Raw genomic sequence first — 14,006 nt, forward strand, 5'->3', positions numbered from 1 at the left:
GAAAAATTATGAAAATTAAAACTAAACGCTTGCTGGTTATCATTCCCTTGCTTTAGAAGCCAGCTAATCTTAAATGTGCCAATATGTATAACTTTACACAAAGAAAAAGAGATAGTACTTTAAGTTTCATGATAACAAATCGGTTAAAATACTGCCTAAAAATCGGAATAAAGCTATTCTGAAATAATTATAGGCATGGCCCAGCATACTGAGTAACTCCTTCATATTCACCCTATTCACATCCTGCTTAATAACAAAATTTAAGGGATCTGTTTTCTTTTCAAAGATAATTAAATGATCTATTTGTTTTACTTGCATATTTTAAGTGGTATACATTCACACATCTATATGAGGATTTTTAATATGCATATCTATAAGAGTTACATTTAAGATGTAAATTGTATTATGAAACTATGAAGGAATCACCAGAATTACATGCTCAGGCTTAAAAGCGTGTTGAAAACTGCCTGGTCAAAGGTAGGGAGGGAGACTATGTTGAGAGAGTAACTTCGGGGACAGAGCAATGGGAATTATAAATGTGAAGAGAGAGGCAAGACAGTGAAAAGTTAGGAAGAGATTCTGGAGACTGAGATAGCTGCTACATTGTGAGTAGGACAGAAGAAAGTGGGCCTCAATAGAGGGCTTTAGGCAAGAAAATAATCATGCCCAAAACAATCTTAAGAGAGATATTTGGAAGAAGGCAATATTTGAAGAAAGCTATTGAGCAGCCTAGAGAAACAGCATTAGAAATATTCAAGTACAAGTTAGATAATCTTTTGTCAGATAATTTATAGAGCATAGATGGTACTGGAATAACTCCATTTTTGGACCTCTGACTTCTATTATTTCTGTGGCACTTTCTGTGACAAGACAAACTCAAGAAGATTTATACCCTGTATCCATATCTGTCATTTACTTAAAGCAAGAGATAGTCAGGAGCTTTGAAACCAGCTGCCACGGAGTCAATGCCAGCTCAGGGTGAACACGTGTGTTAGAGTAGACCAGTGCGCCACAGGGCTTTCAGTGGGAGGTTATGTTGGAAGTACTTCACTAGGCCTTTCTTTTGAGGTACTTTTGGGTACTCAGACCTCCCACCTTTGGGTGAAGAGCCAAGCGAGTCACCATTTACACAACCCAGAGACTCCTGCATGAGGTACAGAGCAGGACGGATCTACAGTGGTGGTTCAGTAGTAGGAGTCCCACCTTCCATGCTGCAGGCCCAAGTTGGGTTCCCAGCCAATGTGCTTCATGTGCTGCCACCATCTTCTGTCAGTGGGGGCTTGGGAAATGCGATAACGCTGAACAGATTTCAGCACAGCTTCAAGGCTATGTCAGAGTAGGAAGAAAGGTCTACAATCTACTTCTGAAAAATCAACTAATGAAAGTCCTACAGATCACAAAGATCTGAAGTCATCAGATAAGGAGTTTCCATGGGAGTCGCCTAAACAACAGCTAATAGAAATCTATAGCAGATCAATAATCGATTTCTGAGCTCAAAAGTTCTTTTGTCAGATCTACTCTTGAATTCACCTTTCTACATTTGCCTCTCCATGCCAGAACTACAAGTAAGGTACCAGCTTCACCTACACTCTGCTATTCGAACAAAGAAAATAATTTAAAACTTTTAATATGTAAAAGACCTCTCCAGTGTCTATCACAAGCTTAAACAGTTGAAAGAGCAAGCATGGATATTATTTTCTAATATAATTACAAATGGTCATGGAAATCCAAAAAACAGGAATTAAGTTTCACATTAGGGTTTTTCAACTCATCTTACTGAGTAATAAAGTCGAAAGTCCAGAGCCCATTCTCTTAAAAACTGATCCATACTACTAATAAATTATACCAACTCATATGCTGAAGGAGGAGAGTTCTCCTTATGTTAACAATCTTGTGGTGAAGAAAAAAGTGTTAAGAGATTTTAAAATTGTAGAAGAATCTCTGATGTATGGGTACTCATAGCAACCCTATAGGACAGAATGGTATGGCCCCTTTTGGGTTACTGAGGCTCTGAATCTTCACAAGCCCCATTTTTCTCCTGTATAGTTTAATAGTGACAACTACAATTAAAACATGAAGATATTCAAGACACCATCATCACAAGCTACAACCCTCAAATTCTTTGCCTCTATTAAAAAAAAAACTTTATGTTTATAAGGCTATTGTAAATAAATCTCAGAAGTGTTCACGTTTGAATGTTAGGAAATATAAAAACATTTCCCCCCGGCTTTCTCCTAGTTTTCCTATGATCCCTTTAACTGCTCGTCATCAAGGTCTCTGGGCTTCTGCTCAAAGAAACACCGGGTTTCTTTGAGAAATAGCTTTTTCTCTATTTCTCTCTACAAATGTTCCTAGGCTAGTTCTTCAATTTCCTTTCTAAATCTCAATCTTCCTATTTCCAACAACTAACTAGACTTATCTACCTGCCACCATCATAAACACCTCAAAGTTAACAAGTCCAAAATGCACTTTCCCCCCAGAAATGTCTGACCTTCCTTTTCCCTGTTTTGTTGCTGTTACTTCCTCTAATAGGTGAAAGCTAATGCCAAATTTCCAGCTTAAGAAACTAAATGTGATCTTAACCCCCTTTTTCTTTGTCTCCCCCAATCTACTAAATATGTGACTCTGAATTCCTTCCCCAGCTTCAGCACACCAGTAGCTCGGGTCCTAAGCAATGCTCCCCTGAACTCTTTCACTTTGTCCTAATAACTCAGTACTTCCCCACCCATGTGTTCCCAGTTTGTTCGTCACAGGCTGCAACAGTAACCTGGCTGAGATAGCATCTAATGGCTTCTCAAGAAACTGCCTCCGTCTTCCCTCGGCTCCTCCTGATGGACCAGACGCCCGCCAGTAATGGACCAGTCACTTCCATACTCCGAGAACTGCTTCCTGCACTGTTTCCTGTGACATTAAGGAGCTCGGTACAACATAGTGGTTCGAGTTCTGGGGCAAAAAGGTCTGAGTTCACATTCTAGTTACATAGCCATGCCTCTGTAACTTTATCTGTCAGAGAAAGGCAGAAATATTGTTTGCAGGGTTGTTGTGAGGTTCGATCATGAGACAAAAAAAAACCCAAAACAAAAATGCTAGCAGTGTGACTAAAACATAGATAAAGCACACAAAGAAATCTACTGTCACTGAGTCCATTCTGACTCACAGAAACCCTGCGTACGTAAGTCAGTACAACTGCACCCCAAGGTTGTCAGTCAGCATCCACTGAGGGCAGTACCAATCTGACTGAAGGGCAGCCTGGTGGCCCAGCAGCACTTGGTTGCTCACAGAAAGTCAATGTTTCAAATTCACCAGCCAGCGTGGGGAGAAAGACGTGGCAGTTTGTTTCTGTTCATTCACAGCCTTGGAAAGCCTATGGGGCAGTGCTTCACTGTCCCAGCAGGTCACTCTGAGTCAGAATGGACTCAACACAGTGGGTTTCTTTGAATTTGGTTTAACTTTGTAGTCTTAGCAATCCCTAGGAAAGGACACCATATTGGGTAAGACAAGAGTCAGCCAAAATGCAGGAAATTTAAAATGTGCTGGATTGCCATCATAACCACAACAATGGAACACACATATCAAAGAGGACACAGGACCAGGAGACACTTCATTCTGTTTGGGCACGGGGCAGCCACTCCATGGCAGCTAACCACAGGGACACACTAAGACCTAACCGGTGACCTAAATTAACGTAGGGGTCAAAAACAGAACTCATTATGTTATAGTCCCGGAGGAGTTTAGTTAGGTAGGTGATTCGGAAGGCCTGAATTTTAAAGCTTCTCAAATTTTCACAATTCCAGTTTACAAGATATCTTGAAGCTAGGAGTGACACTAACCCTTGTCAAGAATGTTTTCACACACAAAAAATGTGTTTTCCTTTATTTATTTTCTTCTTTTGTCTACTTTTAAGCCAATATTTCATTCACATTACACTAAAGAGATTTCAAATGATGAAAATATGGACATAAAATATAAGTGCAAGGTCTGTCTAAATAAGATAGGCTGGATAAACAATCGGGAGGAGAAAACAACGGGACCGATAGTTCCTTGGGGACATGGGAGACTGGGAGGTGAAGGGAAAGGTAGTGGTGTTAATAAACCCAGGGACAAGGGAACAACAAGCGATCCAAATTGGTGGTGAGGAGGGTGTGGGAGGCCAAGTTGGGCATGACCAAGGGTAACGTAACTAAGAGGAATTGCTGAAACCCTGGAGGGGACTGAGCATTATAGTGGGACAGGAGGAAAGTCAAAGGAAATAGAGGAAAGAGGTGGGAGGCAGAGGGCATTTATAGAGGTCTAGATAAAGATATGTACATATGCAAATATATTTATACACGAGGATGAGGAAATAGATCTATGTGCATATATTTATAAGGTTAGTATTAAGGTAGCAGAGGGACATTGGACCTCCACTCAAGTACTCCCTCAATGCAAGCACACTTTTTTCTATTACATTGGCATTCTATGATGCTCACCTTCCCGACACAACCGCTGAAGACAAAGTGGGTGAACAGCTAAATGTGGTGAAGAAAGCTGATGGTGCCCGGCTATCAAACGAGATAGCATCTGGGGTCTTAAAGGTTTGAAGGTAAACAAGCGGCCATCTAGCTCAGAAGCAATATAGCCCACATGGAAGAAGCACACCAGCCTGTGTGATCATGAGTTGCTGAAGGGATCAGTTATCAGCATCAAAGAACAAAAAAACCATATCATTGTGTGCTCACCTCCATGATACAATCGCTGAAGACAAATGGGTGCATAAGCAAATGTAGAGAAGAAAGCTGATGGTGCCCAGCTATCAAAAGATACAGTGTCTGGGGTCTTAAAGGTTTGAAGGTAAACAAGCGGTCATCTAGCTCAGAAGCAACAAAGCCCACATGGAAGAAACACATCAGCCTGTGCGATCACGAGGTGTCGAAGGGATCAGGTATCAGGCATCATCAGATCAAACAAATCATATCATAGTGAATGGCGGGGGGGTGGGGGGAGGCAGCGTGCGGAGTAGAGACCCAAAGCCCATTTGTAGGCGACTGGAGATCCCCTTACATAAGGGTCTCAGGGAGGAGATGAGCCAGTCAGGGTGCAAGGTAGCAACAATAAAATATACAACTTTCCTCTAGTTCCTAAATACTTCCTCCCCACCCACTATTATGATCCCAATTCTACTTTACAAATATGGCTAGACCAGAGGATGTACACTGGTACAGACAGGAATCGGAAACACAGGAAATCCAGGGTGGGTGATAGCTTCAGGACCAGGGGTGTGAGTGGTGATACTGGGAGGAGGGTAGAGGGCGAGTGGGTTGGAAAGAGGGAACCAATTTCAAGGATCTACATGTGACCTCCTCCCTGGGGGACAGACAACAGAAAAGTGGGTGAATGGAGACTTTGGACAGGGCAAGATATGACAAAATAATAATTTATAAATTATCAAGGGTTCATGAGGGAAGAGGAGGAGGGAGGAGGGAAAATGAGTAGCTGATGCCAGGGGCTTAGGTGGAGAGCAAATGTTTTGAGAATGATGAGAGCAATGAATGTACAAATGTGCTTTACACAATTGATGTATGTATGGATTGTGATAAGAATTGTATAAGCCCCTCATAAAACGATTAAAAAAAGCAATCTGGAAAGATGTTGGGAAAAAATAAAATAGCCAAAATATTTTAAAGAGTTTTATAAGCCCCTAATAAAACAATTAAATATATATAAGTATAAATAGCAAATAATAACAAAAGTAATAACACCAAATATAATAGAGAATAAATTTGTAAATTAAATATTGAACAAAATTTCAACTTCAATTTTCTCTATTTTACAGAATGTGTCCTTAGTTACAATTAATTTGACATCTACCCCAATGCATTTTCATCAAATTCCCAGACCTGGCTAATATGAATATAGGACATGGTAGAACTGCCGCTTTAGTGCCCAAGACTGTGACTCTGCAGGAGTCTAAAGCCTCACCGTTCTCCCTCGGAGCAGTGTGTGGTTTTGAAATGCTGACCTGATGAGCAGCACCAGAGTTCTTTATAGAAGGCAGTATGATTATAAAAAGGTGTAACAGGGCCAAAGTTAAGCCCTAGTCTTCACTTGAATCTTTTGGTTTTGGAATTTATTAGTCGCTCAACCTTCTTCAACAGCAAAATCTTCATCTACAAAATGATCATCTAGCCTCACAAGGTGACTATGAGGATTAATTAATTAATATATTTCATGATATTGATGAAGCCTTTAGTACAATCTAAGTCATTACAACGATGTTTTAAAAATCTTATATCAATTTCCGTGTTTCATACTTACATAAAATGGAATAAAAACCCACTGCACCGATGCTCACACATAGGGAGCCGATGGACAGTGTTGACCTGCTCCACAGGGAGGGCTTTTACAAAAGAAGATTGCCCCATCTCTCTGCCATGGAGCGGCTAGTGAGCTCAAGCCATTGGCTCGCTTAAGGGGCTTAGCCTTAGCAGCCTATGGTTTGACCCACTGTACCAAAATGGAAGATTGACAACAAGAGTCAGTTCGGTACTTATTCGTTTGGAATGATCTCTAAGACATGCTAAGCAAAAGAACAGAACAGAATATAGAACGCTGCCATTTCTATTTTTTTTAAAGCACAGATAGTTAAATGTATATTCCAGAATGTCTCTGGAAGGATATATAAGAAATTAGTATCCGATTGCCTCTGGTTAGGGGACGGCAATGGAAGAAAGGCTTGGAGGTCACTGTATTCCGTCTAATATATTTTTGAATTTGTTTGGTCTATTCCAAGAGTAAAATAAAATGTACATTATGATCCACAGCTTATAGACCTAAACCAAATCTACTGCTCTTGAGTGATTCTGATTCATGGTGACCCCAGAGAGCAAAGTAGAGGTACTCCTGAGGCTCTGGGTCTTTCCCAGAGCAGGCCGCCTCCTGTTCATCTTGCAGTATAGCTGGTGGGTTCAAACTGCTGACACAGTGGTTAGCGACACAAAGTGTAACTGACTAGGCCAGAGCTTACAGTGCCCAAATATCCCATCATATATTTAGTGACTATTATGTGAACCTTTCAACTGGATTCATGTTGTCATCAGAGACTACTACATGTTTAGCTAAATTAGCCAATAGACACACTGCCATCCAGGTGACTCTGACTAATACCCACACAATATAGGTTTTCTGGGACCAAATCTCAGCAGGGTAGATAGCCTCACTTTCTCCTACAGTGGCTGGTTACACAAATTTTATTTAACTCCATAAGGGGAAAAAGAAAGAATAAATATGTGGATGGCGAGGCAAGGAGAATCTTACAGTTCATTCCCATAACATTATCTGCCCATCAGGCACCAGTGTGCTCAGTGTTGGGGAAACAAGAGCACAGAATCCAAGGACACAAGGTCTTTGCCCTTGAGAAGCCCTCAATTTAGGGGGAACAGATGAGTCAGAGAATCTACCTGAAGTAGAGGGTGAAAGCAATAGGAATAAAGGCCTGGGGAGCGTGGGTACCAGCTGTTCACACTTTCTCTGGGGAGAAAGCTGAGGCTGTCAGTTCCTGTAAGTAGTCTCGGTTCCGCACACCGGGATGCCGTGGGTCTGAATCAGTGGATGACTCTGGGTTTTAGGGTGGGAATAAGAGTCAAACAGTAATGTCCGCACTCCCGTGGACTTGTTCAAGAGATATGTTCAATCGTTTATCAACGATTATCAAATGTTTATCAAAAATGGAATGAATGAGGCAGCTCGGCAACACACAGCTATCAGCTTCCGTTTGGTTTGAAAATAACACCAAAGGATCCATGCCTCCATCAGAGACACTGGTGGACTTTGTCTCCAGGGCCAGCAGGGCCTGCAGGCGTCCTCCGGGGAAGGGAAGGGTGTGGAATGGTCCCCAGCCCCAAGGCCAGTGTGCATCCCTTCACGGCAGCGACCCCCACACCTGGGCTCACCGGGTCTAGCTAGCCCCCGGGAGGGGACAAAACCTGGGCCGAGCTCTGATCCTCAAACTCAAGGTCACTCCGGGCAGTTTCGGCGGCGCCGGGGCAGGAAAGGCTGAGGATCCTCTGCGGGAACAGCCCTCAGCCAGCAAAGGGGCTGGCATGGTGGCGCGGAGGAGGGCTGACCCCGCAGGAGCCCGGGCCCTCAGCACACACCGGCAGGCCGGCTCAGACCGCCTCTGGGCACAGTCACTGACCTTTCCAAAGGGGCTTTCCAGGGGCGGCGGCCCGGTCCCCGCACCTAACCAATCTCCCTCTCAGCCGCCTCTGCACTAGCGAGCGCAGAGTAAGCAAGGGAGAACAGGAGGTCGCCATCTTGAGCTCCGTACAAGGGAGGAGAGGAAAACTTTATTGAAACCCAGAAGAGAGACGGTGGCACAGAAGATCTAGCCCTGGACGCTGAAGGTTCCGCCCCAAAGGACGGAAGGTAGCGGCTACGGAATGTGACCTTCAGGAGCTAAGGAGCGGGCTGGCTTCCCCTGCCCTTCTGTCCTTCCGGACGCGGGCCCCGAAACTACAACTCCCGGCGTCCAGCGCGCCGGGGCCCGGTCGGGAGGCGGGGCGGGCACTCTCAGTGGGTTGAGCACTGGAGGCGCTCCGCGGGGTCCCAGCCTGGGTGGCCCAGGACTTTAAAAACAAATCCACAAGCGATTATAATGTGTAGTCTGCTAATCGCTCTGGGCCCTTTTAAATGAATCTCGCCCTTTTTCTCCCCTCATCCCGACCAAGATGTAGGTGGCCCAATGGCCCTCATATTTTAACGAAATCCTACATTCACCTCGTGCAACCTCCCTGCATGGCAGCCCCTTATTTTTTACCTCCAGTGGCCATTTTCAAAGTAACTGAAATGGATGTACCACTTTTACTGTGCTTGCATAACAAATTACTTTCAATATGGTATAAAAGTTTGAAAGATTGTGCAAACAACGAAAATCCTATGATCTCCAATAGACCATTAGTAGAGGGTGTATCCGGAGAAGATACTAAGTGATCTGTCCTGATTTGATTAAGTAAATGTTTTGAGACAATCTGTGGGAGCAGAGAGCATCATTTGTCTGCTATGGAACTGCTGGTGGGTTTGAACCGCTGACCTTGCTGTTAGCAGCCCAACTTGGAACCCATCCCGCCACCAGGGCTTCAGGAAGAGGGCTGGGAAGGGAAATAAGGGGAACCTCCGAGAAACGACTTTTAACAGAAGAGGATCTTCTGAGAACAAGGAATTGAGTAAGCTAGGGCAAGTAGGTAGAGAGCCCTGGAGGCGGGTATAATGAGCTGAGCAGGCAGTTCCAGTTTGGGAACCATGAGCCGGTCTGGAGCGGAAAGATGAGGCTTTCTAATTCCCCCAAACACGCTGAGAAACCCACAGGGGCAGCTCTACTCTGCCCTATTTGGTTGCGATAAGCCGGAAACCATTAGCGAGTTTTTCAGTGTCGCAAGCAGACCAGAAAATCAAATAGAGGTGGTAGAAGGCCAAGTTCCAGGTGTTTGGAAACTAATGGAAGAGTATAGAACTCCAGGAAACCAGGCGTTTCGTAATAGGACAGACTACAAACAACAGGAAACGGGGAGTTTGAAGGGCGTAATACTTTAGAGACATTGCTCTCTACCAGCTCCACCGGATCTTTGGGGAGGGTGGGAGAGGCAGATATTTTTATTGTGTATATATTTTTTAAGAAAGCCAACCCCATTGCCATTGTCTATTTCCAGAGTAGACATTTCAAAAAGGTTTAGCAAAGCAGATTGCCTGATCTTGCTCGGTGGAACTGCTGGTGGTTTTAAGTTGTCAACCCATCTGTAGAAGTCCAGTGCTTAAACCCACTGGGCCACTAGGATTCTGTTGCATCAGTAGGTCAATTTTCACTTATTAATAGTATGTTTTTAATCTTTCACTCCATTGTTTTGCATGACAAACTGTTCTTCCATGCCATGGGGAATATTTGGGGTTGGCTTTTGTCTTTTCACATTAATGATTTTTAGTGTAAACCTTTTGAAGGACTTTTTTAAAAAAAGCAGGATTTCATCTACTATTTCTCCCTTGCTACGCATGCAAGCAATTATCATACTCAAGAGGTTCAGATTACCTCGGTATCATTTTGTTAGTTCTGAGAAAACTATTGTTTACCTACTAGTATAATCACTGCAGATTAGTAAGCATATGTACATCTGTATTTACCTTGTTTACTGGGTAACCCAATAATGTGTACAATAAAAGAAATTTAGAGGGAAATAATCTAGATCAGTTTTGCTGTATTCAAGCAAATCAACACAACCATATTAATTAAGCAGCTATTAAAACTATTTTTAAAAATCAAGCTTGTGTCCTTGCTATTCCTACAACTGCTAAAACCAACCAACCAACCAACCCTAAAAGAAATTTTGGACATTATCAGAGAAACTATTAAAGGTGAATCAGAGAGGGGACAGGAATGAGTTGATACAAAGGGCTCAAGTAGAACAAAAATGTTTTGAGAATGATGATGCAATATATGTACAACTGTGCTGGACACAATAGATTGATGGGTGGATGGTGATAAGAGCTGTAAGAGCGCCCAATAAAATGATTTTTTAAAGAATAAATGTTTTAAAAGTGAATCAGAAAACATGATCTTGTCCCGATTTAAAAGTGCTAGTTCATCTTCCTAGTGTTTGTGGCAAGTAGTTTTGGCAGATAATCTCAAAGACAAAACCCAGGAGTGAATTACTCAGTAAATCTTTACTTATGCTTACATACAATCAGTAGTGAAACTGAAAAAAATTCATCATATCAAAGAAACTATTCACTACAGATGATTACCAAGTAAGCACAAGTGAGCCCATGTTTACCTTGCTTACTGGATACTCCATCCCTGGGGGCAGGGCGAGAGGCTGTTAATTTGAAAGGTGGCTTTGGTTTTGGAAAGTGGTCTGAGGTTGGGAGAAAGAGCTAACCAAATCTAGCCAGCCATGACTAAAAGCAAAATCTTTGATACGGTGAAAATTGTGAAATTGTTCACGACAGATTAGTAAGCAAGCACAAGTAAGGCTGAGTTTGCCTTGTTTATTGAGTAATCTGACACTGAAAAAATCCAGGCTCAAGTACCCAATGACAAAACAATGAAGAGTAATAAATGAAAAACAAAAAACAGAAACTTGTAGAAATTGACCTCTGGTTTTGTCACTAACAGAACCTCCATTTTCCTTTTTCCTTCTCTATTTGGGATGGAAGTTTTATAAGAAATAAATGAAATCATGTATATGAGAGGGTTTAAAAAGATCGTGGGAAAATGACAGTATAAACCAATGGTTAATCAAATACACTTACAAGTAGAAATTGAGAGTGGATAAGGTTGAAGAAGCATTTACCTAGAACGATAAGGATTCGTAATATCTGAGAATTATAGAAATCAGGTGTACCCTAATGCTAGAAAGAAAGGATGAGAAAACATTAAATAAATAAAAGGGGCTATTCAACCTTAGATAGCAAATCTATGAATAAAAGGAAAATAAAATAAATATTTAGAATTTACTTAGATGGGAGATGATAATCACTAATGAGTGTGGGTGATTTGGATTGTTTGGCTTCTCTCCAGCTCTCAAACATTACGATTCGGTCACTATTTGAGACTCTGCACGACGATCCTGAACGAGACAGGATTCCATTTCCTAACACTGCAACGGTTGTTCTTGTGATTCTTAAGGCCACTGCTGTTGGGGGAAGAGAATTCCCTAGTACCTGATTCTCACCTTCCACACCTCAGTAGATGAGAACTTTGACCCTTCCAGTTGCTCAGGCCATTCATCATCTGAACAGTTCTTTGCTCTCTTCTTTCACCCCACTTCCAATCCTCAGTAAATTTGGGGGCTCGCTCCACCTTCAAAATACATTCAGAATCTCATCACCTTTCGCCACCAACATTGCTACCATCCATGCTGATCCGGTCACCAGAAACATCCATCTGGGGTTTTGTTAATAGATGTGTCTAGCTAGCCGCTGTCAAACTCAATTCATTCCAAGTTCGTGTTTGAACACCAAGAAGTTCGAAGAACTGAACATATTTTTCCCCTAAAACATAATGGAAAACTAAATCATTGGTTCTGAGATGCAGAAATTACACTATAAAATTTTCCAGGGCTTTAAATCATCATGGTTTCAGCCTTTGTGCCTCCCATTGTCTCAGTGAATATGGTGTTGCCATCAAATTGTTTCTGATTTATCCACAGCCACAGTGACTTTTCACCCTCTCCAGTGGTCTTACATCTTCCTTTTGCGGTTAACGATTTCACATTTTTGATACATTAGCCAATTTAATCACCTTTTTCTCTTTTTAAAAAAAATGTTGATAATTTCGACTTAGCCATGTTATATTCAGCTGCCAAATCAGACAGGCAGCAACCTGATTCTAATTCCACAATATTTCTTTCTTTAACTCTATCATGGTTCTCAGTTTTCCTCTTAGCTTTACTGCCTGTGTCACTAACTTTCCTTGGAGCCTTGGTTCCGATACTGTATGCAAATAAAGCACGCACACACATACAAAACAAACCCAGTGATGAACGAGTTAATGCACTAACTCAACCACCGCATGTTGTTTGAGTGGGCGTGGTGCTTGGACTGAAGCGTCATCACTTTGTATCAGTGGTGAGATGCTACACATGACTCACTCCCATCCTGCCCGTACAGGTTTGTGCAAGTTGCATTTTCAGTTGACTACCATGCAAAGTTATGAACACCAAACAGATTTTTCCCCCAAACTTTGGTGTTAGAGTAGTGGATCATTGGAGCTTAGAGCCATTCGCCCACTGAGGTATCACTGTATTATGTCCACCACTTGTCTGTTTGTCCTACTGTGGTACCTTACATAGTGCTGTGACATAGAAGCTTAGTTACCTGTATTTCAATAACCAGCAGGGTCAGCCAAGATGAACAGGTCTGGGGGAGCTGCCAGACTAAAAATAGACTCTGAAGAAGGAACAGGTTGTCTGCTTCTGAGGGATGAGTCACAGAAAGCCTTATGAATAGCAGTAGAACATCACTGGCTAGAGAGCCAGGAGATGAGTCCATCAGGTTGGAAATCCACAAGAGTCAAAATCTGACCTTGAGAATATATCCCTCCTGAATGTCAATACCATCTCAAGAATAGATTTAATGAGTTGAACACTTGTGGTGAAAATACATAGTTTAAATACTTTTTCGTACTGGAGTATGAATGAATTTTGGCAGTCATGTGCATTTTAAGGTACAAATCACAGTATATAAATGTCCACTATATCAGATAAAAACAATATGAATAACCTTTATCATACACAAGCCATCTCCTTCGATGTCTCAGGGACCCTCAGGCGGCACTGTCCAGACGCCCCTCCGGACAGTCCCACTACATCTGTTTCAGAGCAACACAGAAAGTTACACAAATTCCACAGAGGTTGCAATGAGGAACAAGGCAAACTGTGAATTAGGCTAACTACAGTCAGTCAGTCTAGGTTTCACTGGTTGTCTTGCTGTTCCTGGAACTCAGGAGGCCTACCTCTACCTTTTCATTTCATTTCCTGGCCTACTAGGAAAGCTCTTCTCCAAGAACCCTACCAATGGCAGGTTCCTGATGCTCTGTAGGAGGACATGCAGAACCTCGTGCATGAAGAGAGCAAAGGTCATTAAGAAGGTGGGAAAGAAAGATCAAACTAGATGTCAGAAAAGACTTTGGAACTAGCTCTTAAACAGAATAACTAAAGCACGTGAAAGAAATGATAAAGTATAAAACAGAAGATTTTAAAGGGTAGCTTGAGAAGACAAACTATAGTATTATAATGAAATGTGCAAAGACCTGGAGTTAAATAGCAAAACAAAGAACACACTCAGTATATCTTAAACTGAAAGAACTTAAAAAAATGAAATAAAATTTAACCCTTGAGTTGCAATATTGAAGGATTCTACAGGCAAGAGAACTCACAGTTTCCAATGTTTTAACATAAATGAGTGCTTCCAGTGCTTCAGCAATGTGTTGAAACATTTCAGTTGTTACTTTGCCATTTCCTAGATCCTTGTGTTTTGCT

The 14,006-nt window shown here is 42.1% G+C and overlaps 1 protein-coding gene across 3 annotated transcripts in view; it reads right to left on the reverse strand.

Moving 5' to 3' along the window:
* Positions 1–14,006, reverse strand: part of AFG1L (AFG1 like ATPase) — a 236,195-nt gene that overhangs the window by 203,248 nt on the left and 18,941 nt on the right. Inside the window, exon 1 of one of the 3 annotated variants that reach the window (XM_075554693.1) lies at positions 8,174–8,449. The exons of 1 other annotated variant lie outside the window; for it this stretch is intronic. In XM_075554693.1, the coding sequence (XP_075410808.1) occupies positions 8,174–8,291 (118 nt within the window). In that variant the 5' untranslated portion in view covers positions 8,292–8,449. Of the gene's footprint in view, positions 1–7,928; positions 8,047–8,173; positions 8,450–14,006 lie in introns of those variants that run through there. One more of the 3 variants, XM_075554694.1, reaches the window with a different exon arrangement.

Source organism: Tenrec ecaudatus, chromosome 7 (genome assembly GCF_050624435.1).
Source record: "Tenrec ecaudatus isolate mTenEca1 chromosome 7, mTenEca1.hap1, whole genome shotgun sequence".
Classification (NCBI taxonomy): Eukaryota; Metazoa; Chordata; class Mammalia; order Afrosoricida; family Tenrecidae; genus Tenrec; species Tenrec ecaudatus.